Source organism: Sporothrix brasiliensis (genome assembly GCF_000820605.1).
Source record: "Sporothrix brasiliensis 5110 chromosome Unknown Cont15, whole genome shotgun sequence".
NCBI classification, from domain to species: domain Eukaryota; kingdom Fungi; phylum Ascomycota; class Sordariomycetes; order Ophiostomatales; family Ophiostomataceae; genus Sporothrix; species Sporothrix brasiliensis.
In genome coordinates, this window is record NW_024467134.1 from 384,936 (window position 1) to 408,153 (window position 23,218).

Consider the following 23,218-nt stretch of genomic DNA (forward strand, 5'->3'; position numbering starts at 1 on the left):
CCCCCCCCCTTCTCCGCCTTTTCTCGTCTCCACCTTGTAGGGTGGTTTGTGGTTTGCGACGCTGCATTTTGAAGTTGTATTTTTGTGACGAAGTTATTCTCCCCGACGCATGGTGAAGTTGTTACGTGTTCTGGACGCATTGAATCTTGAATCGGCTTACACGACCTTTGGTTGTCAGCTGACTACGGCCAATTCTCAACCGCTTCGCCACCCACACCTCATCATGGCATCCACCGACGAGCTCGAAAAGGCGCTGGTGGCTGCCGCCGACACCGTCTTCCGCAGCGACCGCAGCAACCTGACGGTCAATTTTGTGCGGAAGCAGGTCGAGGCGGAGCTGGGCCTCGCCGACGGCTTTTTCAAGTCGGACGAGTGGAAGGCCAAGAGCAAGGACATAATCCAGACAGCAGCAGTGCGTAGTGTCCACCTCGTTTTGTGGTTTTGTGGTTTTGTGGGAATGGCACATGACAAGTTCCAAAGAATGGTCGCTGGATTGCTAACGTGTATATACAATGTACAGAACAAGCTGCTCGACGCCGAGGATGATACTGTAGGCCCGGCATCTGCTGCCGAGGAGAAGCCCGCTGCCGAACCCGAACGGAAACCCAAAGCCCAACCCGTCAAGAAAGAAGCAAAGCGGCCCCCACCCAAAAAGGCCGCCAGCAAGAAGAGGCCCCCACCCAAAAAGGCCGCCAGCAAGAAGAGGAAGGTTGTGAGCGACGACGAGGACGAGGACGAGGATGAAGGCGACTTTGACGGGGACGACGCGAGCGACGACTTTAGCGATGCACAGTCATCAGACGACGACGGTGGCGACAGCGACAGCGCCAGCGTGGACGAGGACGAGGACGACGAGTTTGAAGGGGAGAGCGCCAGCCGGCGCAAGAAAGCCAAAGTCGGCGGCAGCAAAAACAAAAAGTCGGCCAAGCCTAACCCTAAGCCGAAGCCCAAACCTAAGCCTAAGAGTAAGGCGGTTGCAGCACTGGCCGAGTCGGGTGCATCGTCTCCGCTGAGCGAGCTCGTGAGCGAAGAGAGCGAAGACGTCGACAGGGACGCGAGTGGCGGTGCCGATGGCAAGGACGATGGCGACGACGACGACAACGAGAGCGAAATGTCGGATGTGATTGATGACACCCCGCCAAGGCAGAGAGCAAAGAAGGGCGAGGGCAAATCGAAGTCGAAGGCGGCACCGAAACCAAAGAAGCGAAAGGCCGATGACGACGGCGACAACGGTTCCGACAGCTCGCTGTCTTCGGTGCTCGACGACCCCCCGGCAAAGCGCAAGAAGGGAGCGACCGCGGCGGCGGCGGCGGCAGGCGTCTCCCCCGACGACGCCGAGGTCAAGAAGCTCCAGGGCCAGCTCGTCAAGTGCGGCCTGCGCAAGATCTGGGCGTTTGAGCTGCGCAAGTACGGCGACGACACCAAAGCCAAGATCCGCCACCTTAAGGGCATGCTGCGCGACATTGGCATGGACGGCCGGTTCTCCGAGTCGCGTGCACGCGAGATCAAGGAGCGGCGCGAGCTCGAGGCAGACCTGGAGGCCGTGCAGGAGATGGACCGCAGCTGGGGTCTGCACTCGAGCAGCGGACGGCCCTCGCGCAGCCGGGCGCCTAGGAAGTCGCTCAAGGAGACGAGCTCCGAAGACGAGGACGATGAGGCCGGGGGCGGCGGTGACGAGCAGGGTGACGATGATGACGATGCTGAGACAAAGGCCGACAACAAGGGCAGCGCTTCTAAGAAGAGCGGCGACAAGGATGACGGCAGAGATGACGGTGACGACGACGACGACGACGACGACGACGACGACGACGATGCCCCCAAGACGACGGCCAGGAGGAGTCGGTTCGGCGACCTGGCGTTCCTAGGATCCGAAAGCGAGACCGACTCGGAGTGAAGGTGATGGCCAGGCTCATTGAGGCTCTGTGTCAAAGGCGGAGGATGTCTCGTTCAAAAAGCGACAAAAATGACCAGTGACGGATGATGGCGGGCATGGTATGTGGCGTTATGTACATCTTGCATCTTCGTTTTCCATCGGCTGTTTCGTGGCCGTGCTCATTTTGATTTTGCGGCGTTATCGAGTTGCGGCAGGCCTTCTGGCCCCAAGATCCAGCAAGTAATACAACCAACTGTTCACTCATCACGTCATCGCCACAGGAAAAGCAAAGAGTGCCTTGGAGTGCCTGGGCATGCCTTCGACCCTCATTTGGCAGCGTTCATCCGTTGCGCGAACAAGCTGAAGACGGCCACCGAGCCCATGAAAAGGACCGCATTGTAAAACTACGAGCGTCAGTCGTCTTTCTGCGTACACGCGCACAGCCACCGCTGCCCATGTCCACGTACTGCTCTGCGGGAGACTTCGCGCTCTTCGTCGTCGTTGCGAGCCTCGATGAAGAGACGCCGCAGGTTGGGGAAGCTGGCCTGCGCGGATTAGCCTTCTGTGCTCCGTATGAAGCCAAGCAGAGGTGACACCTTACCATTGCGTGAGAATGTTGCTGAGCGCCAATTGTCTCCTGGGAGCGGTGCGTTGTAATTTGTATGATGTTGAGTCGAAGAACGGTGAAGGGGCAAAAGCTCATCGAAGCCAGTCACGTGCAATGCACCCCGCCGAAGAAACTTGGGGAGCTCCAGGGGGCTTCGCTCAGGGGACCGAGGGGACCATTTGGTGTACGACAGTGAGGGGCGAATCGATGGTAAGGCCCCCAACAGAGCCCAATCAGCGTAGACCCAGCCCGCCAGCGGGACACCAAACGCTCCTTCTTGCCGCCCACCAGTCTGGTCAACCTCTGGAACCTCACCGTGTCCTGTCTTACCCAAATCACCACCACCACATCCACAACCCACCCCTGTCTCGCAGGCAGCATCATTCTTCCACGGCCACCACGACACTCGTCCCACACCTCGACGACATTGATTGTGGGAGCGCACGTTGACACGTACCCGCGGCGGTCGACGTCTCACCTCACCCCCTTTTCGCCGTCCTCCTCGACCGCCCACCTCGTTGCTCGTTGATTTCAGTCTCTCCGCCACCGGCCGTCGAATCTACCGACGAGCCTCCCGTCTTGTTCTCCTCTCCTTTTCCCGACTCCGCTTCCCGACTCCGCACATTTCCCACCACACAATGCAGGCCGTCAACCGTATACGCGGGGCGTTTGCCGTCCCCCGCAAGGGCGAGACGTTTGAGCTGCGCGCTGGCCTGGTCTCGCAGTACGCCTTTGAGCGCAAGGAGGCCATCCAGAAGACCATCATGGCCATGACGCTCGGCAAGGACGTGTCGGCGCTGTTCCCCGATGTGCTCAAGAACATTGCAACGAGCGACTTGGACCAGAAGAAGCTGGTGTACCTGTACCTGATGTACGTCGCGCCCTGCTCCCTCTTGCCGCCTCCCCGTTCTAACCTCGTAGGAACTACGCAAAATCACATCCCGACCTGTGCATTCTCGCCGTCAACACCTTTGTGCAGGACTCCGAAGACCCCAACCCGCTGATTCGCGCGCTCGCCATCCGCACCATGGGCTGCATCCGCGTCGACAAAATGGTCGACTACATGGAGGAGCCTCTGCGCAAGACCCTGCGTGACGAGTCGCCCTACGTGCGCAAGACCGCCGCCATCTGCGTCGCCAAGCTCTTCGACCTCAACCCGTCCATGTGCATCGACAACGGCTTCCTCGAGATCCTGCAGGAGCTCATCGGCGACCCCAACCCCATGGTCGTCGCCAACTCGGTCCAGGCCCTGTCCGAAATCACCGAAACCGCCCCCGAGACCCACGCCCTCGTCGTCACCCCGACCACCCTCAAGAAGCTGCTCATGGCCCTCAACGAGTGCACCGAGTGGGGCCGCGTCACCATCCTCAGCACCCTGGCCAACTACCCGCCCAAGGATGTCAAGGAGTCGGAGCACATCTGCGAGCGCGTCGCGCCGCAGTTCCAGCACGTCAACCCGAGCGTCGTGCTGGCGGCCGTCAAGGTCGTCTTCATCCACATGAAGACCATCAACGCGGAGCTCGTGCGCCAGTACCTCAAGAAGATGGCGCCGCCCCTCGTCACGCTGGTCGCCAGCGCCCCCGAGGTGCAGTACGTCGCCCTGCGCAACATTGACCTGCTGCTGCAGGCCAAGCCCGACATCCTGAGCAAGGAGATGCGCGTCTTCTTCTGCAAGTACAACGACCCGCCGTACGTCAAGCTGCAGAAGCTCGAGATCATGGTGCGCATCGCCAACGACAAGAACTTTGAGCAGCTGCTGGCCGAGCTCAAGGAGTACGCGCTCGAGGTCGACATGGACTTTGTGCGCCGCGCCATCAAGGCCATTGGCCAGGTCGCCATCAAGATTGAGAACGCCAGCGAAAAGTGCGTCACCGCTCTCGTTGATCTCATGGCCACCAACGTCAACTACGTCGTCCAGGAGGTTGTCATTGTCATCAAGGACATTCTGCGCAAGTACCCGGGCTACGAGGGCGTCATCCGCTCCATTGTCGAGCACATTGACGAGCTCGACGAGCCCAACGCCCGCGGCTCCTTAATATGGATTGTCGGCGAGTACGCCGAGAAGATTAGCAACGCCGACGACATCCTCACCGGTTTTGTGGACGGCTTCATGGAGGAGTTCACCCAGACCCAGCTGCAGATCCTGACCGCCGTCGTCAAGCTGTTCCTCAAGAAGCCCAGCGCCAACCAGTCGCTCGTCCAGCGCGTCCTGCAGATGGCCACCGCCGAGAACGACAACCCGGACATTCGCGACCGCGCCTACGTCTACTGGCGCCTGCTGTCGGGCGACCTGGACGTCGCCAAGTCCATTGTCCTGTCGCAGAAGCCCGCCATCTCCACCACCATGACGTCCCTGCCCCCGGCCCTGCTGGAATCGCTGCTCGCCGAGCTGTCCACGCTGGCGTCGGTCTACCACAAGCCGCCCGAGTCGTTTGTTGGCAAGGGCCGCTTCGGTGCCGACGAGATCCAGCGTGCCGCCATCCAGGAGCAGCGCCAGGACGCCGCCGAGAACCCCATTGCCGCCTCCGTCGCTGCTGCCGCCGCCGCCGCCAACGGTGGCCACGCACCGCCCCAGAGCAACGTCGAGAACCTGCTGGACATTGACTTTGACGGCGCCGCGCCGGCGTCCGCCGAGGCTGGCGGCGCCAGCACGCCCGACCGCACCGGCAGCCCTTCTGTTGCATCGCCGTCGGCCTCGCCGCCACCGCCGTCCGCCGGCCCCGGTGGCATCGCCGACATGATGGGCCTCTTTGATGCACCGTCCGCCAGCGCCTCTTCGCCGGCGCCGCCGCCTGGCATGAACGACATCCTGGGCGGCTTCGGCAGTCTGGACCTGAATGGTGCTGGCCGTGCCACGGCACCTCCACCGCCCGGTGCGCAGCTTCAGCAGCAGCAGCAGCAGTCGAGTGGAGGCGGCGGCAATGGCGATTTGCTGGGGCTGTTCTAGAGCAGAAAGGATGGCGTATATTGTCGTGCATTTCCTTTTCTTGTTTTCCTCTATTTCCTTTTCTCTTATTGAAAAGCACGGTGTTTTCTGTTTCCCTTTTTGATCCCCAGCTTTCCATTTGTTTTGCCGTACAACTCTCAACAATCCTATATTTTTGCTTAATTTCTATCGTAGCATGGCAATGAAAGAATAAAACCATCCATATGAAAGGATAAAGCCTTACAGCGTAATCTGTCTTGTCATTAAGCACCAACCCCAGAATATGTGTGTAGTATATATATGATTGTTTTAATTCATTGCATCTATCGATCATATGTGTGGTCATTATACATTTTACAAGGTCACATCCCACTCTACCGACCTTGCCACCGCTCCTTCCAGCCACCCTTTTCGTACAGCCAGATCGCTTCGATCGCATACGCCCGGCTGCCTCGGTGGCCCTGCCCTTCCTCCACGCTTGCGGCTTCCCGCAGCGTCTCCAACACCCGGCCCTCGGACAAGCTCCGCCAGATGCCCTGCGCCAGCTGCACCCGCGGATCGCTCGTCATCTCGTCCACCGCCGAGCCTGTGCCCTCTTGGCCGCTCTCTCCGCCGCCCCCGCCAAACTCCCCCTTGCCCAGCCGGTACAGCAGCCGCCCCAGCAGCTGGAACGCCACGCACCGCTGCGACGGCACCGCACTCCGCGCCAGCCGTGCCAGCTCGCCAATCGTGTAGCCGGCCGCTTCGGGGGCCACGCCGTGATGGTGCAGGCCCTTGGACACGGGGATCTTGCGCGACAGTTTGGGCGGGATCAGGCGGCCGCGGAAATCAAAGCGCAGCTGCGACACGGCGACAGACTCTTGGCCTGGGTAGTAGGGCGACTCGCGGTCGGCAGGGCTGTCGGCGGTGGGGAGGGGCGCCATCCAGGCGAGACGGGCGGGGTCGGCAGGGAGGTTCGGAAAATACTTGGCGTGGAGGGTCTCGAGGAAGTCTGGGTCGTTGGGGTCGAGGTCCGGCATGGCCGGCGCGTGAGGGAAGTGGATGGCGCCGGGGCCACTGTGATCGTGGTCGTGGTCGTGGTCATGGGCCTTTTCAGCCGACGAAATCGGTGCTAGGTCACTGGCCGCTGGCACATTCTCGTCGTTTGTGAAGAGCGCCTCGTCGCCTGTCTTGCGGGCAGCGGGCGTGTCATCCTTTTCCTCGGCATCCTCGACCGAGGCAAATAGCACCTTCTTCTTGGGGTTGGTAGACTGCTTGGGTTCTTCGGCCGTGGACGCACTGCTCTCTTCTATGCGGATCTCTGGTGGTGGTGGTGCTGCTGCCTGCTCTGGTTGAGACGGTACTTCGCCTGGCAAGCCGGCATTGCTGCCGTCGTCGAGGTTGGCTCGCCGCAGCAATATCTGCAGCAACCCCGGATCGAGGTTCGACAGCAGCTCATTCCGAGCTTCGGCAATCTCGTCGGGCGCCATACTGGCCAGCATCTCACGGTTCTCGCGGTCGATGCCGGCCTTTTCGTCAAAGGTGCCAACATCTTTAACATCTTTGGACTGTGTCGGAGCAGGAGGACGGGAAGAGGACCAGGGAGAGGCGGAAAACGAGGGAGGAGCCGGACCAAATGTGGCCTTTGGAGGATCTGCAGAAATCCCGGCTGCGACAGCAGCCTCGGCGGCCTGCCGCTGCTGCTTGAACGCAGAGGCAAAGCGCGCCCGTTTCTTCGGCTCTGGGAAGCCCGTTGATCGGGGTGTAGGGAACGACGGGGGCTTAGCAGCGCCGACCTCCTTTTCCTGAATGTCGAGAACGCGCAACGAGCCGTCCATGGTAAATATGTGCTGCGATACGGGCGCAGAGTTGTCGTCGCAGTATGTGCAGAGTGCGTTCTTCGTCAGCCCCTGCGATGGCCTTCAGAAAGTCACAGAAGAGAAGGCTGCCGTCATAAAGTGGGGTCCTTGACGCCAAAATTTGCACCGCCACCCATTTAAGGTTGTGGCTCAAATTAGAAACACGTGACTCAACTGCGTCAGCTTGTGCATTAGCGCCGATCCATATCAGCAGCCTTGGCCAGAGATTCTCCAATCGTCCCAACTTGGGAGAGCCGAGCAGCCAATCACAGAGTGCCGTGACGTTCTGTGTTTCGTTTTGACAAGGGGCTGCTCCCTGTGTCCCATTTTGCCTGCTCCGTAACTATGTGTTTTCAGCTTTCAAGTTCTGTATCAGTCTCTTGACGGTCGCACACTGGCTCGCTAGGGCATGTCCTTTTGCCTTTGGTACCGTGATGGATGCGCCCTTTTTTCGGAACACTCTCAACAGATGCCACCTTGAAGCAGGGTCACGTGGAACATAGAGAACGATCGTTGTCTACGGGGTAGATCGCTCGTAATCGGCCATCCGAACCGAAAAGGAAATCGCTGCCCCAAATAAGGTCCGGATTGGAAGGTACAGAAGCAGCGACGACAAATATTGGCTTGATCGTGGCTTCCTGCTTGCCTCGCATCAAACGTACCGCAATTTGGCGCGGAAGGAAAGAACAATTGGAGAAGCCAATCCAGACGCACCCCTGTCCAAACCTGCCGCACGCTTGCACAGACGCGGTTGGCACGGGCCCACACGGCGGGTAAGGGATAAGTTTTGGTACTCGCCGCGCAATGTACCTCTGCCACTGCGTCGCGGTAGCGCAAGTACCTCGGTGACAACCACCATTGCCTGGGCTGGACACGACGTTTCTTTCGCGCCTTCCCCACGTCGGCTGGTCTCCTGGAACCGGCCGTGGAATAAAGATAAAGACAAAATAAATAGGAAAATTGACGAAAACAGAAATATACGACGTATCATATTAATACCTACTTCGTAACAATGCCCTGCTGCCACACCCCTCACATTCCCCCAGAGCACCTGCTTTTGCCCACTGCACCATCCTTATTTCTGCAGAACACGTCGTGCCTGCCCCGTTCCGCGTAGATTCCTCCGTATTTCCCGCCTAGAGGTACTCCTGCCTTGCCTGCTCGGTTGTCGTTTTTTGTTCCCATTTTAGTGTCGGCCTGGCATCAACCTTAGGTATTGCGCACCCCCCCTGTCGAATGACACGCCCCTGTCGCATCGTTCTTTCGAGTGGGCTCGGAGGCTTTAAGGACTGACACACAAAATATACTCCGTCGACGATAACTACAAGATACAACATACATTACACGTTACCAACAACGAACGATCCCATAGCTGAACTGCACCCACCCACCAACGCACTTTCATCACCATACTGCCGGACGAAACAGAGCTTTATTGTGCTTTGCTATGGATCCTTTTACGACCTCCATGTTTCTCCACCCCTGTTCGTGCACGACTGTCGTTTTTCCTTTGTGCCCAGGCTCGTTACTTTTTGATGCTGATGGTCTTGCCTCTGCAGCGCCCCTGCGTATGCGGAAATCTAAAAACGTGCCTTTGGGAAACTGCCCGCTGCCTGACAATATGCATGTCTTGTCCCGTAGAGTGAACTGACGCATGCCCCGTGAGACGATGTGCTTCTGATCACTTCTGATCACTGGTACCCCCCCGTCACCCCGTCTCAATGTCTAGACCGCGGATGCGGCATGCGTGTTTCCCTCTCGCCTGGCCCTGGTCGTCCGTTTGTTCGCATGATGGCCTTGCTTCCCTTTGCTCGTCTTTTTCGTCACCTGTTGGTCGATGCAGTCTGGGATGTGCCCCGATTTTCTTGTCCCTCGTTCTTTCCATCCCCGTTTCTGATGCTCTTGCCTTTTCATCTTTCGCTCCTTCCGCTGCTTGTTTGTCTTTCTCTTCCTCTTTGCCTCCGCCCATCTTCTTAGCTGTACCGCCATTCCCGCCTCTCCTTTCATTGCCTTTGCCTCTGCCTCTTTTTCTACTCTGTCGTGCCCTCTTTTCTCGTCCGTCTTGTGGCTCTCCTTGTCTCTCTTTTTGGATTCCGTGCTCCGCTCCTTCCTTCCCTTTCTTCTCGACACTCATGCCTTCGTTTCTCACAAAACGAAGCTCATCCCCACGTCCCTTCCTTGCCATTCCCGACTCGTGCCCCCTTTCGCATTCGCGCTTTCTCTTTTAATTTCCCTTGTCCCCTTGCCTCTTGACTTTTTCGGCCCCCTCTCACCACATTTCTTTTCCTTCGCTCCTACTCTCTCTTTCTCTCTCTCTTCCACACAACTATCACCAACTTTCCTTTCCATCGACACCACCCAAAGTCCGCCCAAAAGATCGATTTTTGCCTTCTTTCGCTCTTCTTTTGGCTTCTTTTTCTCATCGATTCGCACCCTTTTTTGTATCGCAACCATCACCAAAACATCACCATTCGGTTGCCGCAATTCGTCTACGTCGGATTCCATCACCTGCTCCACGCCATTTCCACCCGCCACGCTACAACGTTAAAGCTGATTTTGGCCATTTTCCCACACCACACCAACAAACCGACATTTGCCCGCTCTTTTGAAGCTATTCGCAAGTCGATTTGCACCACCACATTTCCCGAAATAGACACACCAGCGTCTACCCGCAACCACCACCGGTTTTGCACTCGATTTTTTTTTTCGTCGCCAATTTCAATTACGACTATCACTACATACCCTATTCATTGACTGTGCGATATTATCACGCGTCTTCTTTTATTCTTATTGTCCGACTCTTTTGTGTTTTTGGCCCTTCCTTTTTGCAATCGTTAAAAGAACAGCGTTTTTCAACTGTTTTTTGGACAACGAAAGGGTCGAGAAAGCTGGCAGATAGCGATTGAAACGAAGCCAAATCGCGAACCTGTCTAGCGCAATACTCAATTCTGATTGGTCCACAACTAAGATCGCCAAATCGCCAAATCTCGACCAACGCCAAACGCAAAACGCCATCTGCGCACTTGTCTCGTCGTCGCGCCCCAGCGGAGCAAGCAGGCCGCTGCCGACCGCCAATTTGCAGCATTTTCTCGTTGATGCTTGTATTTTGGCCACGAAGACACCAACGCTCCTGGTTTCTGCCCACAAACGTTGGCGACGCCCAGTAACCCCGAGGCAGCCGCATACAGCTCCAAAGTAGCTGTTCGCGTCGCGTCTCCGATTGCGCACAGTGCTCTCTGTGAGGCGGCGGATGCTGCACGGTTATGGCCACCCCCATCCGCGATTTGACTATGTCCACAGCCCAATATAGCTCTTCGCCCGACTTATCCTCCTTGCCCTCCGGCTCCCCGTCCGAGCCCGGCTCGCCACCAAGACCGGATCAACGACGCACCTCCTTCAACGCCCCCATTGCAGCCAGCTTCAAAATGGTTCCTCAACAAAGCCCACAGCAGCCTGGCGGCCAGGCTCAAGACTTTTCATTAGAAGGCGTTCGCCTCACCAAAGATGGCGTGCCTCGGAAAAAGCCCGGCCGGAAGCCAGGCACCACCGTCGCAAAAAAGGCAGCAGACGGAACAAATCCCGCAATGGCAACAGCGACTGCTTCTGGATCCGGTGTCGACAAGCTAAAGCGGCCTCGCAAACCTCGGGACCCGAGCGCACCACCTATGGCTCGCAAGAAGCGCGCAACTGGCTCCGATGCTAACGAAACTGTCGGCTCGACGGGCCTTTCGCGGTCTTCGTCAGCCAACATGCACTTCGAGCCTAAGCACGAGCTGACGTCCATGCGCATGGACATTGACTCTCGCCCGGCACCACGCTCTCTTGGCCCGTCTGCTATTCTGCACCAGCAACCGCGCCAGCCGCCATTGACTATGATCGACAAAATGCCGAAGCGGGAGCATCCTCCGAGCTCAATGATGAGCATTTTAAATGCCGACGACTCGCCACCGCGCCCATCCCAGCCAGCGGCTACATCTACAACGCCTGTCCGATCTATCGGACAAAACTATGACCCTGTGCGATCTTCGACGTACGATCCAGTTCGTGAGACAATGATGTCGCGCGATCCCTACGGCACTGGGCCACTGGGCTCACCGCGTGCCCCGTCACATGTCACGACAAACCGTGCTAGCGCATCGCCATCAATTGCCAGTCTCGTCGACCCGGCACCCTTGACACATCGCTCACCCGTTGGACAGTTTGCTTTAGCCAGCCAACACTCGCCGCCTTCCTTGTCGGTGGCTGCTGCTACGACCTCCTCGAATAACCCACCAGTTTCCCGGTACAGGGAAAACGTCCCCTCTCTTCCTCCTTCACCATCCCCGGCACCTCCGATGCGCACGTTCGCCGTGCCAACACCTTCATCTTCTTCAAAGCCTTCTCCTCAGGCCGCACCAATGTCCAAATCTGCATCGTCAGAGGCAGCACCTCCTATGGCGACGATATCATCGTTGGCAGATGCTTCGAGACCGCCTTCGGATGCAGCACTTTCTGCGGATGCTAAATCGGCCACAAAGAAGGACGCACAAGGACCGAGCAAGTCCAGCAAGCCACCTCCGCCGCCTCCTGTTCCTACAGCGGTCAAGACGGCGTCTGGGAAGCCTATGACGACAAAGGCCGCTGAGAAGGCCGCCGAGAAGGCCGCCGAAAAGGCCGAGAAAGCCGCTGAAAAGGCTGAAAAGGCGGCCGAAAAGGCGGCCGAGAAGAAGGCTGCAGCAGCTGCCAAGGCCGCCATTAAGACAGCCAAGACCACAGCAAAGAGTGCTGCTAAGGCTGCCGGCAAAGCCAGCACCAAGTCGTCTGCTGCCACAGAGGCTTCCGCACCAAGCTCACCGGAAACGTCAACCATATCTAAGGCATCGGACCCTAAGACGGTGGCGAACTCAGAGGATGTTGTGATGTCCGGCACGGAGACCGCGGCGCCTGCCAACAGTGCCCCGCATATCAAGAAGTTTGCTTCCATCCTCCAGCAAGAGCGAGGCGGAAAGAAGAGTGCCGCCTCGTCTCCCAAGCTCGCCGCTGCAAAGGGTGACGCTGTAGGTGCTCTCGCTGTTCCGGACGCCTCGCCTCTGCTTGCCGGCAGCGAGCCGGAGCGGTCGATTCTCGACTTTGGAAAGGCGATGCCTGGCGAAGAAAACGCTGTTCCGTCAATTGTGCTGCACATCCCGCTGGTCCAGGGCGAGAGCAACACGTACATCAACTTTATGCGCCTGGCCGAAAATCAATTCGGCTGGGATGCCCTGCACCCGCGCCTAGCTGCCCACCGGGATCGCAAGCTGCGGATTGCCGCCGCTTCAGCCGCCCTCGAGAGAAACGGTTCCGGCCGCGAATCAGGCGACGAGATGACGGACGACATGCAGTCGGGCGACGAAGGCAGCAACGAGGAAAACGGTGCCGGCGCTGACAATGGCAACGCCACGGCTAATGCCAGTGGCATCGAAGATGCGCCTGCGAAGCCTGCTCGCAAGAAGCGCACCTTCAAGGAGGATGAATACGACCGCGACGACGACTTTGTTGACGACTCCGAGATGCTGTGGGAAGAGCAGGCAGCCGCCAGTCGTGATGGCTTTTTCGTGTACTCCGGCCCTCTTGTTCCCGAGGAAGAGAAGCCTGAGGAAGGGTATGTGTTTTTTTCTTTATTTTTTTTTACAGTCTCTTTCCTATACAAAGGATACTAACGTTGCACAGAGCCACAACACCCGCAAAGCGCGGCCGCGGCAGCCGCGGAGGACGCGGCGGTGCCCGGTCTGCCGTTGGTCGTTCTGCGGCTGGCCGGTCTACGACGGGGCGTGGCGGCGGACCAGGCTCGCGCGGCGGCACCACATACCGCCGTCCTCGCATGACCAAGGTCGAGAAGGAGCAGCGCGATCGTGAAAAGGCCGAACAAGACGGCACCAAGACGACGAAAGCGAAGGCAGCCAAGACGGCCAAAGCGGCCGCGGACAGCAATGTCGACACGAGCTCGCCGTTCTCGACCAGCATGGCTATTGATCTCTAGTGCTACTCGGCTGTCTGGTAGCGAACAGGGCAACGTTGCCTTGCGCTCCTTCGTTTCGTCTTTCCTTTACCTCATTTTTATAGCTTAGTATCATTTTCTTTGTTCAGCGCAACCATTTTTGTGCTTTGGCACGGGCTGCCCTATGACATTATGATTGCATTGTCCAACCCACCGGTTGTGGACACGGTTGAATGGGATGGGAATATCCTTTCTGTGGGGGGTTTATAGCGTGCTACCGCTTGTGTGCTGTCCCTTTTTGTCGGTACTGTTGGTTTCTATTGGCCCCTTCTTTTGTATTTTGAGCGGAGCATTTTGTACGACGGATTATCCCTTGCCCGATTATTTTGTTGTGACGGCGTTTAAGGAGAAAATGAAGAGGCAAAGCTGTTTTACTTGCCATTTCTTGTGTGTCCTTTGAGGCGAGGAACCTTTTCTTTTGTTTTGCTTTGGCGTGACTGGTGTTAGACTGGACGGGAGAGACACAGCCTGGTTTGGTCTGATTGTGTTGACGTGTTCGTGTTTTGGTTTGGGCAGCATTTGTATCCGGGCATGCGGAGTAGGGCTTCATCAAACAACAATCAACATTCAAACAATCAACAGAAAATCACACAAATTGCAGCAGTGCACAATTGACTGCTTGGATGACCAAACCGATTGATGCTACACTTGACGGAATGCATATTGTGAAGTCGCGGTCACATCGCCAGTAAAAACAGGCAGTCTTCAACGCTGGTGCTTCTTTGCTGTCTCGGTTTAATGAACGCTGCGAGGCCACCCGCCGCCGTAGGACAATTTTTTTCTTTTCTTTTTCTTTTCTTTACTTTTTATACAAGGCAAATTATGACGGCAATGCCAAACCCGGATATGGTTATGGCTGTGGCGGCCTTTCCAATTTTCGCCACCCGTCAAAGCCGCCAAACAATGATTACGCAGTTCGGCGAGGACAGCCTGCCAAGAACAGCCCGACGAGAAGGATGAGCATTCGCTGGATTGACTGGCAACACTGGCCTCGCAGGGAGTGGCCGAGCCGAGCAAGACGGAACATGGAACCAGCTCGCGTTGCAATACGTCGTAGTTCCTGGTTACGTTTTATACGCCACGACGCCTGTTGGATAGGAGCGCTGCGCCCAGTGTGTAATTACTACTGGCTACGTCGTCTGGTCGTACTTGTTCTTCAGCTGGGCTGGTTGGGCTGTGCCTGATACGATCGCCGTTTTTGCACGTTCTCCATATTGAAAATGAGGTCATAGCCTTTGGAAGGACAGAGAGGCTTCTCGGGTCGCACCCGAAACAGGACGGGGCCACAAGGATGCGATGTTCTAGACAATATGCTCATTGTTCGAATCGGTAGGAATCGCATCGACACATGCAGAGCGGCCGTTACGTGGCTCTTGTATCGATGTCCTGCCGGTTGCCACAAGCTCTCCAAAACGGCCCAGAGCTGATGCCAGTCGTATTCCACCGGCGTCGTCCCCTTGCTTCCCGTTTCTAGAGATGCGGCTGTGGACCATTCTATGGCCAAATGACCCTGATCGCGAGCATCGGATCCGTACGGTAACTTGGCTTTCCTGTCTCTTCTCTTTGCAAGAAGAATCCAATTCAGCTTGGGCCGCGTTCATTGTTCTCTCTGGGGACATCTGTGGTGAGAAGAGAGAAAGCGACGAGACCCGAAAACAAGTCGCAAAATAACGTCATTGACAGTGGCTGTGTGTTTTTTCCTGGTTTGTCGTCGTGTTTGTCTCGTCTGTTTCCTTGGTCTTCCGTCCTTTTTATTGTGGGCTTTGGCAGGCCGGCGACCCGCACTGCTGCCATCGCGCGCGAATAGCGTCTCTGCAACCGTGTTGCGAACGTCCACAACATCAAGTCGCCGGATGATGGCGGATCCGGGTCAAGGAAGAGCGCCAAGTCACTTGATTCTTGTTGTTTTTCGTGCTCTTCACCTGTTCCTGCATGCGATCGTCAAAAGCGAGCTCCCAGGCTCGTGTCGTAAGTACCTCACGGATGCTCTCGGAGTGTGCAAAAGCCAAAAGAAAAGCAAAAAGACGTCAGTGATGCGCCTCTCTCGTAGCGACCGGATTAGGTCTTAGTGGATGCAGAGCTGGACCCTCTCGTGCCTCTGACCCCTCAGTGGCACCCACCAGCCCAGTCAGTAGACTTCGGGCCTATGCCTCTGGGCCCTAATGCCCCCAAAAGTCGTCGCAGAAGGAACTCCCCGCAAGTCCGCTTAATCAGAACCAACTATCAAGAAGGGGGGAAATGGGAGCTACGAATAAAAGGTACGCCGACGAGACATTCGTCCGCCGTATGCACTGAGCTCCCCGGACGAGGGACAACATCCCAGCCGATCGATTGAGACGACTCAGGAGAACCCAACGCGCTCGTCGGCATGCCAGACTTCGGTTTGCTGGGCACTTGCTGGGCTGCACTTGGCTTTGGTGGGTAAGTAGAGCTGGTCTACTTGACGTTCTTTCCCCATCCGAAGATCGCCCAGCACAGCTTGCACAAGCAAAAGAGGCAACTGCGATCGCCAGCAACCATTGCCATCTCCAGCTTTCTCGATGGTTTGCGCCTTCTCTGCGAGCAAGTGTTGGGCAGTTACTTCGTAGACCTAAAGAACCCCACATCTGCCCATCGCTCTTGCCCGAGAACTTGTCAGCTTGTCTTGTCCGCGCCTACGCAGACACGACGCACACACTACTCGGGATATGTACCTAGGTACCCTCTCTCCTCTGCACCACTCACATACGACACACAAGCCACCACCCACACAACTTGCTCCAAGAGCTCTTGCCTTCAATTTACATCATAGCCCCTCTGGTGTTTTCGTATCGTTCTGGTCTACGCTCTTTCCCGATTTCTTCTCAACTTCCGTCGTTCCTCCCCTTGCAGGCCAATTCCGTCCTTTTTGTACTTGTATTCCATTCTCCCTATCCGTTGTCGACGATTCCCCCTTTTTGCCTTCTTCGTCTTCCCTCCTCCACTCCACAACACGACGTTCTATCTCACGCAGCGTCTCGCCGTCCCTTTCTCTCATTTTTCATTTACACCCACCGTCGACCGTCGACCGTCGACCGTCTCTGCCGTCATCCACCTTCGCACACCCTGGTCGGTGTTTTCGTTCTTCCTCTTTTCGTGTCTCGGCTGTTTCCCGCGCTGCTGGCATCCGTCCCGTCTGAGCGACTTTTGTTCGCCCATTTTCTATTGTTTCTCTTCCTGATCCCAATTGCACTTTGCCTGTTACCCTTTGACCGCCTCTCAAGCTGTACATTGCCATTGCTCGACTAATCGATTCGTCCCCGAAGACACAGCAAAGTCAGCCATTGCGAGCTGACGAGTATTGCGGAAAATTCGAGGCGTCTCTCGCTCCGCACGACCCCTGCAAAACCGAATAAACACTCCTCTCGAACGCAGGGCGGCCCAGGCAGAAGTCAGTTTCGCTTTCCCGGTAAACGAACCACACCCAAAAGCTCCGTTCTCCAGGCTTGTTTGAAGCAATCTATATTTGGGAACTGGCGCGCTGTTTATTGTTTCTTGTTTTGGTCGTCATTTCGTTTCCGTTTCGCTTTGTCGTTTTGTCGTTTCTTTCCGTCGCTTCTCGATTTTTACTTTGCTGCCTGAGGAGCAATTACGTCGCAATTGCTCGCCACGTACCGTTCCTCCACAGCAATGGCCCACCCAGGTGGCTCTGGCGCAGGCGCGGGTCCCATCGTGGGCAGTGCGCCTGGCCCGTCGACAGCAACCGCAAACTCCTTGGGCGCGGGTCCGAACGCCAGCGGCTACTTTAACCAGCCGTATTTGCAAGCCGCACAGGCGCAACCACACTCGTACGCCGCGCCGTCCCACATGCCCGCCCGCTCGCCCTACACCGACAGCCAGAACTTTATGCCCTCCACCCAACACGCGCTGTCCCCCGACGACAACCAGACCTACCAGAACACCTTGGCCAACGCTCAGGCCGTCGCTCCCCAGGCGACGCTCGCATCGCAAACCCACCACAACCCCTCCTCGACCCTCGCAACCGGCGGCCGCGACTCGCCCGCCCAACAACAGCAACAGCATTTCTACGGCGCCAGCAACGCCATCGACGGCGCCAGCGACATTGGCGGTGCCAACGCCAACCACAACCACAGCACCATGGCCGCCGTTAACGGCCGCTTCAACGAGAACTGGGATGCGAGCCAGCGCGGCAGCTCCATCTTGGACGGAGACGGCGGCGCGTTTAGCGACGGCGGCGGTAGCGGCGTCAGCGGCACCAGCACGCAGCTGCCCACCCGGTCCAACACGCTCAAGAAGAAGTCGTCTCTGCGTCGCGCGTCGAGCTTGCACCGCAGCAGCAGCCGTCGCAGCATGAAGGCTGGCAGCGTGCGCAGCCTGGCCCTCCAGAGCCGCAGCGACGGCGACGAGTCCAACAGCGCCTTTTACTGCCCCGTCCCCACCAAGGGCAACCCGACCGAGGTGCTCGCCGGCCGCTTCCAAGCCTGGCGCAAGATTCTCAAGGACCTCATCGCCTACCACCGCGAGATCCAGAACCACTACGAACAGCGCGCCAAGTCCGTGCAGAGACTGGCTACCACGCTCAATGGCACGATTCTCCCACCCGGTTTCATGACGACCGGTGGCCTCGATGATGCCTCGCAGACGCTGCGCAACTTCCACAAACAGGCGGTCGCCGAGGCCGTCAAGGCGCGCGACGTGGAGGAGGACGTCATCCTCGCGCTCACGGGCCTGCGCACCGACCTGAGCCAGAAGATCAAGGAGATCAAGAACATCTCGGGTGACTTTCGCAACAACGTCGACAAAGAGATGGACGCCACCAAGAAGGCCGTCAAGAACCTCCAGGACAACCTGGGCCAGGCCGAGCTCGACTCGTCCGTGACGACCGGCCGCCAGGACCCGTACCTGTTGCGCCTTCTGGCCGATCGCCAGTTGGAGCGCCAGATCCAGGAAGAGAACTACCTGCACCAAGCCTTCCTCAATCTGGAAAAGTCGGGCCGCGAGCTCGAGTCCATTGTCGTCGGCGAGATCCAAAAGTCCTACAACGCCTATGTGGGCATCCTGCGCCGCGAGGCCGACGCCACTTGGAACACCACCGAGGAGCTGCGCGAGGGGCCCATTGCCATGCCCAAGGACCAGGAGTGGTTGACATTCATCCGCGGCAGCGACCAGTTCATCGGCCCGGACATTCCCATCCGCTCCTTCCAGTTCCTTACCTACCCCGGCCAGAACCACTTTGCCTGCCAGGAGATCCGCGCCGGTCTGCTGGAGCGCAAAAGCAAGTACCTCAAGAGCTACACCGCGGGGTGGTACGTGCTCTCGCCCACCCACCTGCACGAGTTCAAGTCTGCCGACAAGATGCAGGCGCCTGTCATGTCGCTGTACCTCCCGGAGCAAAAGCTGGGCTCGCACTCCAACGAGGGCGCCTCGTCGAGCAAGTTTGTTTTGAAGGGCCGCCAGACCGGGGGCCTGCACCGCGGCCACACCTGGGTCTTCCGCGCCGAGAGCTTCGACACCATGATGGCCTGGTTCGACGACCTGTACGTCCTGACCGAAAAGACCCCACAGGAGCGCGAGAACTTTGCCCGTGGCCACCAGATGCAACACACCCGCAGCATCAGCCGCGCGTCCCAGCACACCTACAGCAGCGACGGCGTCGTCAACGAGGACGACGATGAGCCCTTTGCAGTGAACTCGCCGGCGGCCATGGCGGGGGCCGCAGCCGGCGCCAAAGCGGCCGAGGATGCCACGGTTGGCCAGACGGCCGGCCCTGCCGACCAATCGGGTAACAATGCTGCTGGCATTGGCGCGCCCCCTGCGCAGGCGTCCGTGGTGGACCAGACCGATCCTGGCATCATTGGTGGCGCTGCGAACGAGATACAGACCGCGGCTACGGGTCCCTCCTCCCAGTATCGGTCCCAGTCGGCGGCGTCCTCCGGCCCCTCCCGCCGCCCATCGCAGGGCGGTCGCTTTCCGTCGGACCTCCAGGTAAATGCGCAGCGGGGCCTGGAGGTGCAAGCCGCCGGTATTCCAGTCTCACCCACTAGCGCCGGTGGCTCGGGCTCGCAGCGCGGCTCCGCCACCGCTGCCGACTCCACCTATGGCTACCTGGGCCTGCCTGATACGGCGGCGACGGCGGGTGTCCCTGCCGTCTCCCCCGCGCCGGGCTCCGACTACGGCGTGATCGCTGCGGCAGGCCAGGTCCCGGGCAGTCAACAGCACGACATGGCTCCGGGCAACTATAACAACAACTACAATAGCAACTACGGTGCGTATGGTGCATATGGTGCCGCAGCCGGTGCGGGGGCTTTGGCGGGTGCTGGTGCCGCCTACGGTGCCGAGTCTGCCTACGATGCCCAGCAGCAGCAGCGCCAGCAGCAAGAGCAGCGAGAGTTCCTGGCGCAGAAGGAGCAGACCGAGCGGGAATGGCAGGAACTGCGGGACCAGCAGGAGCAGCTCCGCCTGGACCAGCAGCGCCTGCGTGAGCAGCAAGAGCAGCAGCATCAGCTGTTGTTGGTGCAGCAGCAGAAGCAGCAGCAGCGATCTGCTCCAACAGAACGGCCGGCACAGTCGACACAGCCGGCTGCGGGCACATCCCAAGCCGCCCTGGCGTCCCAGGCCCAGCAGGCACCCGCCACGGTGGCGCCCGTGATTCCCATGTTTGTCAATGTCAACGAGAAGAGCGACAACAGCAAAGACAACACAAACAACGCAGTGACCTCGGCCGACCGCACCGCCACGGGCACCGCCACGGGAACGGGCAGCGGTAGTACGGCAGGCGACAGCGGCAAGGCCTTTGACAGCAGCAGTGCCGTGCCGGGTGGTGTGGCAGGCGGTGTGACAGGCGGCGCGGCCAGCGGTGTTCTTGGTGGTGCCGCTCTTGGCGCTGCTGGTGACCACGGCTATTCCACCGGCGTCGCCCGCGAGCAGCAGGTCTACCGGTCCAACTCACAGCAGGGGCAGCCATCGGCCGGGGTCACCGCTGTTGGCAACGGCAGTGCTGATCCGACCAAGTCGACGAACGCAGGTGCACGGCCGTCGCTGGCCGATCGGACGACCAGCACCGGGACGACACTGTCGCACCTGCACGTTCCCGGCGAGTTCCCCAAGACGTCTACCGAGAGCCGCTGACCCTTGGCTGTCTGTCGTTGATCTCGTAGGTCATGCCTGTTTCTTGCACAATGCATTTTTTTCATTGGTTTTTGTCTTTTGTCTATTTGTCATTTTGTATTTGCTGCATCAAGTACCCTGACTGGAGGAGGGAGTCTGTACCCCCCCTGGAGGAGGGAGTCACAGGGGGTTATGAAATACAGGGCGTTTTTGGTATTTTTATATTTATTTTGATATTTGGTCTTTTTTGGTTAGAGGAGACATTGGTCTGTACGTTTCTGTGTCTTGCCTGCGATTGCATTTGACAGGGAGCTAAGAAGGAAATGGAAGCTTTCGATGCTTCTGGGGCTTGGGGGCTGACTCCTCGTGTCGGCACAAGAAAGAAACACACGCAGCGAGCAAGACCGAGGGCCAGCTCCAAGCAAAGAAAGAAACATATACCAAGATATACAACAATACTACTGCTTTCACATCCCCCCCCAACATCCAAGTATCCATCCGCAACTTGACCAGCCATCCCTGTGCATGTCTGCTGCAGTCAATCAATATTTGGACACCTCTTTGTTCCACGGCCTTTTCGTTTATCTGTTCTTGGTTTTATACGAACGGAAGTACCGAAGGGGTCTGGACTGCATATACGAGGCGTTGCTGTGGTTGCTGTGGTTGGCCCTTTCAAAACGACAGAAAATAAACAAGTCTCGGCGGAAGGATCAAGGACCGTGCTGTGCTTGTGGTTGTGTCCGTGCTGAACGTGACTCTGTTTATATTTAGTTTCAGATGCAGCGGTGTCGTGACGATGAAGACCATTTGTGTTGCTGATGGATGCTTCGACATTGTGTCTCCCAAACTCGATGTTCACAATTGCACAATCCCCGAGGGCGAGCAGTCTAGAAGCCGAGAGAGTGGTAGGTGTTTTCGTCAAGGCGGTCAATGCATTTTGGGTAGCGCGCATGGCTTGTCCGTTGTTGGCAGCAGTCGTGCAGTCCGTCCTCGCGAGTTGCGCCGATTTTTTTCGTCGTACTTTCTAACCTCCCCTAGCTCGTGAGGTTGTGAGCTCGTGAGCTCGTGTCTCAATATTGGGGATGTCCGAGACGCCAATCGAAGGGCAGAAACGGTATTACCAAGGGGGAGAAGCATCTGCCCCTGGCCTGACGTGTGTTTGTGTGTTGTGTGTTGTGTCCTGTGGTCTTCCTTCTGCCCGACGTCGTACGAAGAAAACGACCAACCACAGACACCATACCCACTAGATGCGCCTATTTATGCATGTTTTTTCTTTTTTTTTCTGTTAGGTTCACAGTTAGGTTCACATGTACGAATTAATTGCTGTACTCTCAAAGTGTACTTTGCTGCGTTCTCGTTCACAGACATGGAAAGTAAACAATCACGACATCCACAAAATTATCATGACGGAAGGGATGCAAGAATAACTCGTTTTAATGGTCACCTTGCATCTTTCGCCTCGCGCTCAAAATGACGAAGAGTGGTCGTTGCTAAAAAGGGCGAGGGGGTCGGTACACAATAAAAAGCGTCTGAGACATGGAGACGGAAATCAGAAAGAAAGGGCTGTATATGGCGGCGGTGACGGCGTGTACGTCGGAGGAACGTCCCAAAGCCAATCCCACCTGTCGATCCATTTCTCGGCCAAATTCGAAATTGCTCTGCCACGCCGGTCCAGTGGTTTCCCTGTCTACCAAAAACGAGGCATGTTTTGGGGGGGAGATCTTTTTCTTTTTCTTTTTTTTATCTCCCCCTCGCATCGTGGACCGCTGTGAACACGGCATTGGTCTACGCAAGAAACCAAAATAAACGAGCGCAGCTACGGATGATGCAGCGAGGCAGTCTTTTTACAGTTTTGTCAACCAGTTTAGGATTTCCTTGGTTCGTTTGGGGGACATGTGCCGCCTCGCGTCGATGCACTGTCAATGCACTGTCGATGCACGGCAGATGCCGCAGATGCTGTGCTGTCGCCTTGCGGTTAGTAACAGTTGTCGGCGACGATCCTTTCCTCTTCTCGCCCACATCGCTGCCTCCGCAGGAATGCAAATGCAAAACGGACGGCCAACGTCTGTACACTGCGCCGTACGTTTCTGTCTTTTAAGCTTCACACAAAGGATGGCGGCGCAGCTCTTCCAGGAGGCCAAAGCGCACAATGCATCCAAGCAACGATGACGTGCACAAATCGACCCTCGACCCAAGGACATCGCTGCTTTTGCCGCCAAGGCACTCTGGTCTTCCTTTCGTTTGCTAAGGTTTCCTTTTTTATCACTCTTCTACACAAAGGACGTCCCGCGCAACCCCAGAACGGGTGATCCGCGCCACGGGAAACGAGCAGATCGACGGCCACTCAGCCGCAACGCTCAACCGGCCAACCCTTGAGTCGATCGCCGGTGGAGGAGTGCGGATCAATGGGAGCATTGCCAGCCACGCGTCTGTGACATACAATGTACGTTACTCACTCTTGTATACACTGTACGTCGTCGCCATCCTCGCATCCTCGCCATCCTCGCCAACTTCGCCGACGTCGCCTGTTTTGTCTTTCCTTATTTGGTGGTCATACTCGTGCCCGTCACTATTATTGGTTCTCAGCCGCACGCACTGTCCCGAGCGGAAGCAGAGAGCAGACAGCAAGTGAGACTGTACGGAGCACGGACGTCTGTCGTACAGTACGGAGAATACACCTGAAGCGGTTGGCGGAGGAAGAGACGAGGGTAGAAGACCCCAAGGTCGACTTGTGGCCACAGATTGGCCAGCCGTGGAGAGACTGTGGAACGGGAAAGTAGACAAGTAGACAAGTAGCAAGAAAGAAGAAGGAAGAAAAGTCAAAGGTACTACCTGCTTCGACCTCGTTTTCTTTCTCTCCGCGAGTGCGCCC

The 23,218-nt window shown here is 57.5% G+C and overlaps 5 protein-coding genes across 5 annotated transcripts; 4 read left to right on the forward strand and 1 right to left on the reverse strand.

The window, feature by feature from the left end:
* Positions 1–223: 223 nt before the first annotated feature.
* Positions 224–1,894, forward strand: SPBR_05824 (uncharacterized protein; the record flags this gene model as incomplete). Its single annotated transcript, XM_040764087.1, has 2 exons — positions 224–412; positions 521–1,894. The coding sequence occupies 2 exons, from the start codon at positions 224–226 to the stop codon at positions 1,892–1,894; spliced, it is 1,563 nt and encodes a 520-aa protein (XP_040621928.1).
* Positions 1,895–3,118: 1,224 nt separating this feature from the next.
* Positions 3,119–5,427, forward strand: SPBR_05670 (uncharacterized protein; the record flags this gene model as incomplete). Its single annotated transcript, XM_040763933.1, has 2 exons — positions 3,119–3,351; positions 3,402–5,427. The coding sequence occupies 2 exons, from the start codon at positions 3,119–3,121 to the stop codon at positions 5,425–5,427; spliced, it is 2,259 nt and encodes a 752-aa protein (XP_040621929.1).
* Positions 5,428–5,780: 353 nt separating this feature from the next.
* On the reverse strand, positions 5,781–7,223 carry SPBR_05910 (transcription factor; the record flags this gene model as incomplete). The annotated part of the gene is made up of 1 exon (XM_040764173.1): positions 5,781–7,223. One exon carries the CDS (start codon positions 7,221–7,223, stop codon positions 5,781–5,783), a length of 1,443 nt encoding a protein of 480 aa, XP_040621930.1.
* Positions 7,224–10,669: 3,446 nt separating this feature from the next.
* On the forward strand, positions 10,670–13,242 carry SPBR_05632 (uncharacterized protein; the record flags this gene model as incomplete). The annotated part of the gene is made up of 2 exons (XM_040763895.1): positions 10,670–12,864; positions 12,933–13,242. The coding sequence occupies 2 exons, from the start codon at positions 10,670–10,672 to the stop codon at positions 13,240–13,242; spliced, it is 2,505 nt and encodes an 834-aa protein (XP_040621931.1).
* Positions 13,243–16,908: 3,666 nt separating this feature from the next.
* Positions 16,909–20,367, forward strand: SPBR_05544 (uncharacterized protein; the record flags this gene model as incomplete). Its single annotated transcript, XM_040763807.1, has 1 exon — positions 16,909–20,367. The coding sequence occupies one exon, from the start codon at positions 16,909–16,911 to the stop codon at positions 20,365–20,367; it is 3,459 nt and encodes a 1,152-aa protein (XP_040621932.1).
* Between the last annotated feature and the right edge of the window lie 2,851 nt (positions 20,368–23,218).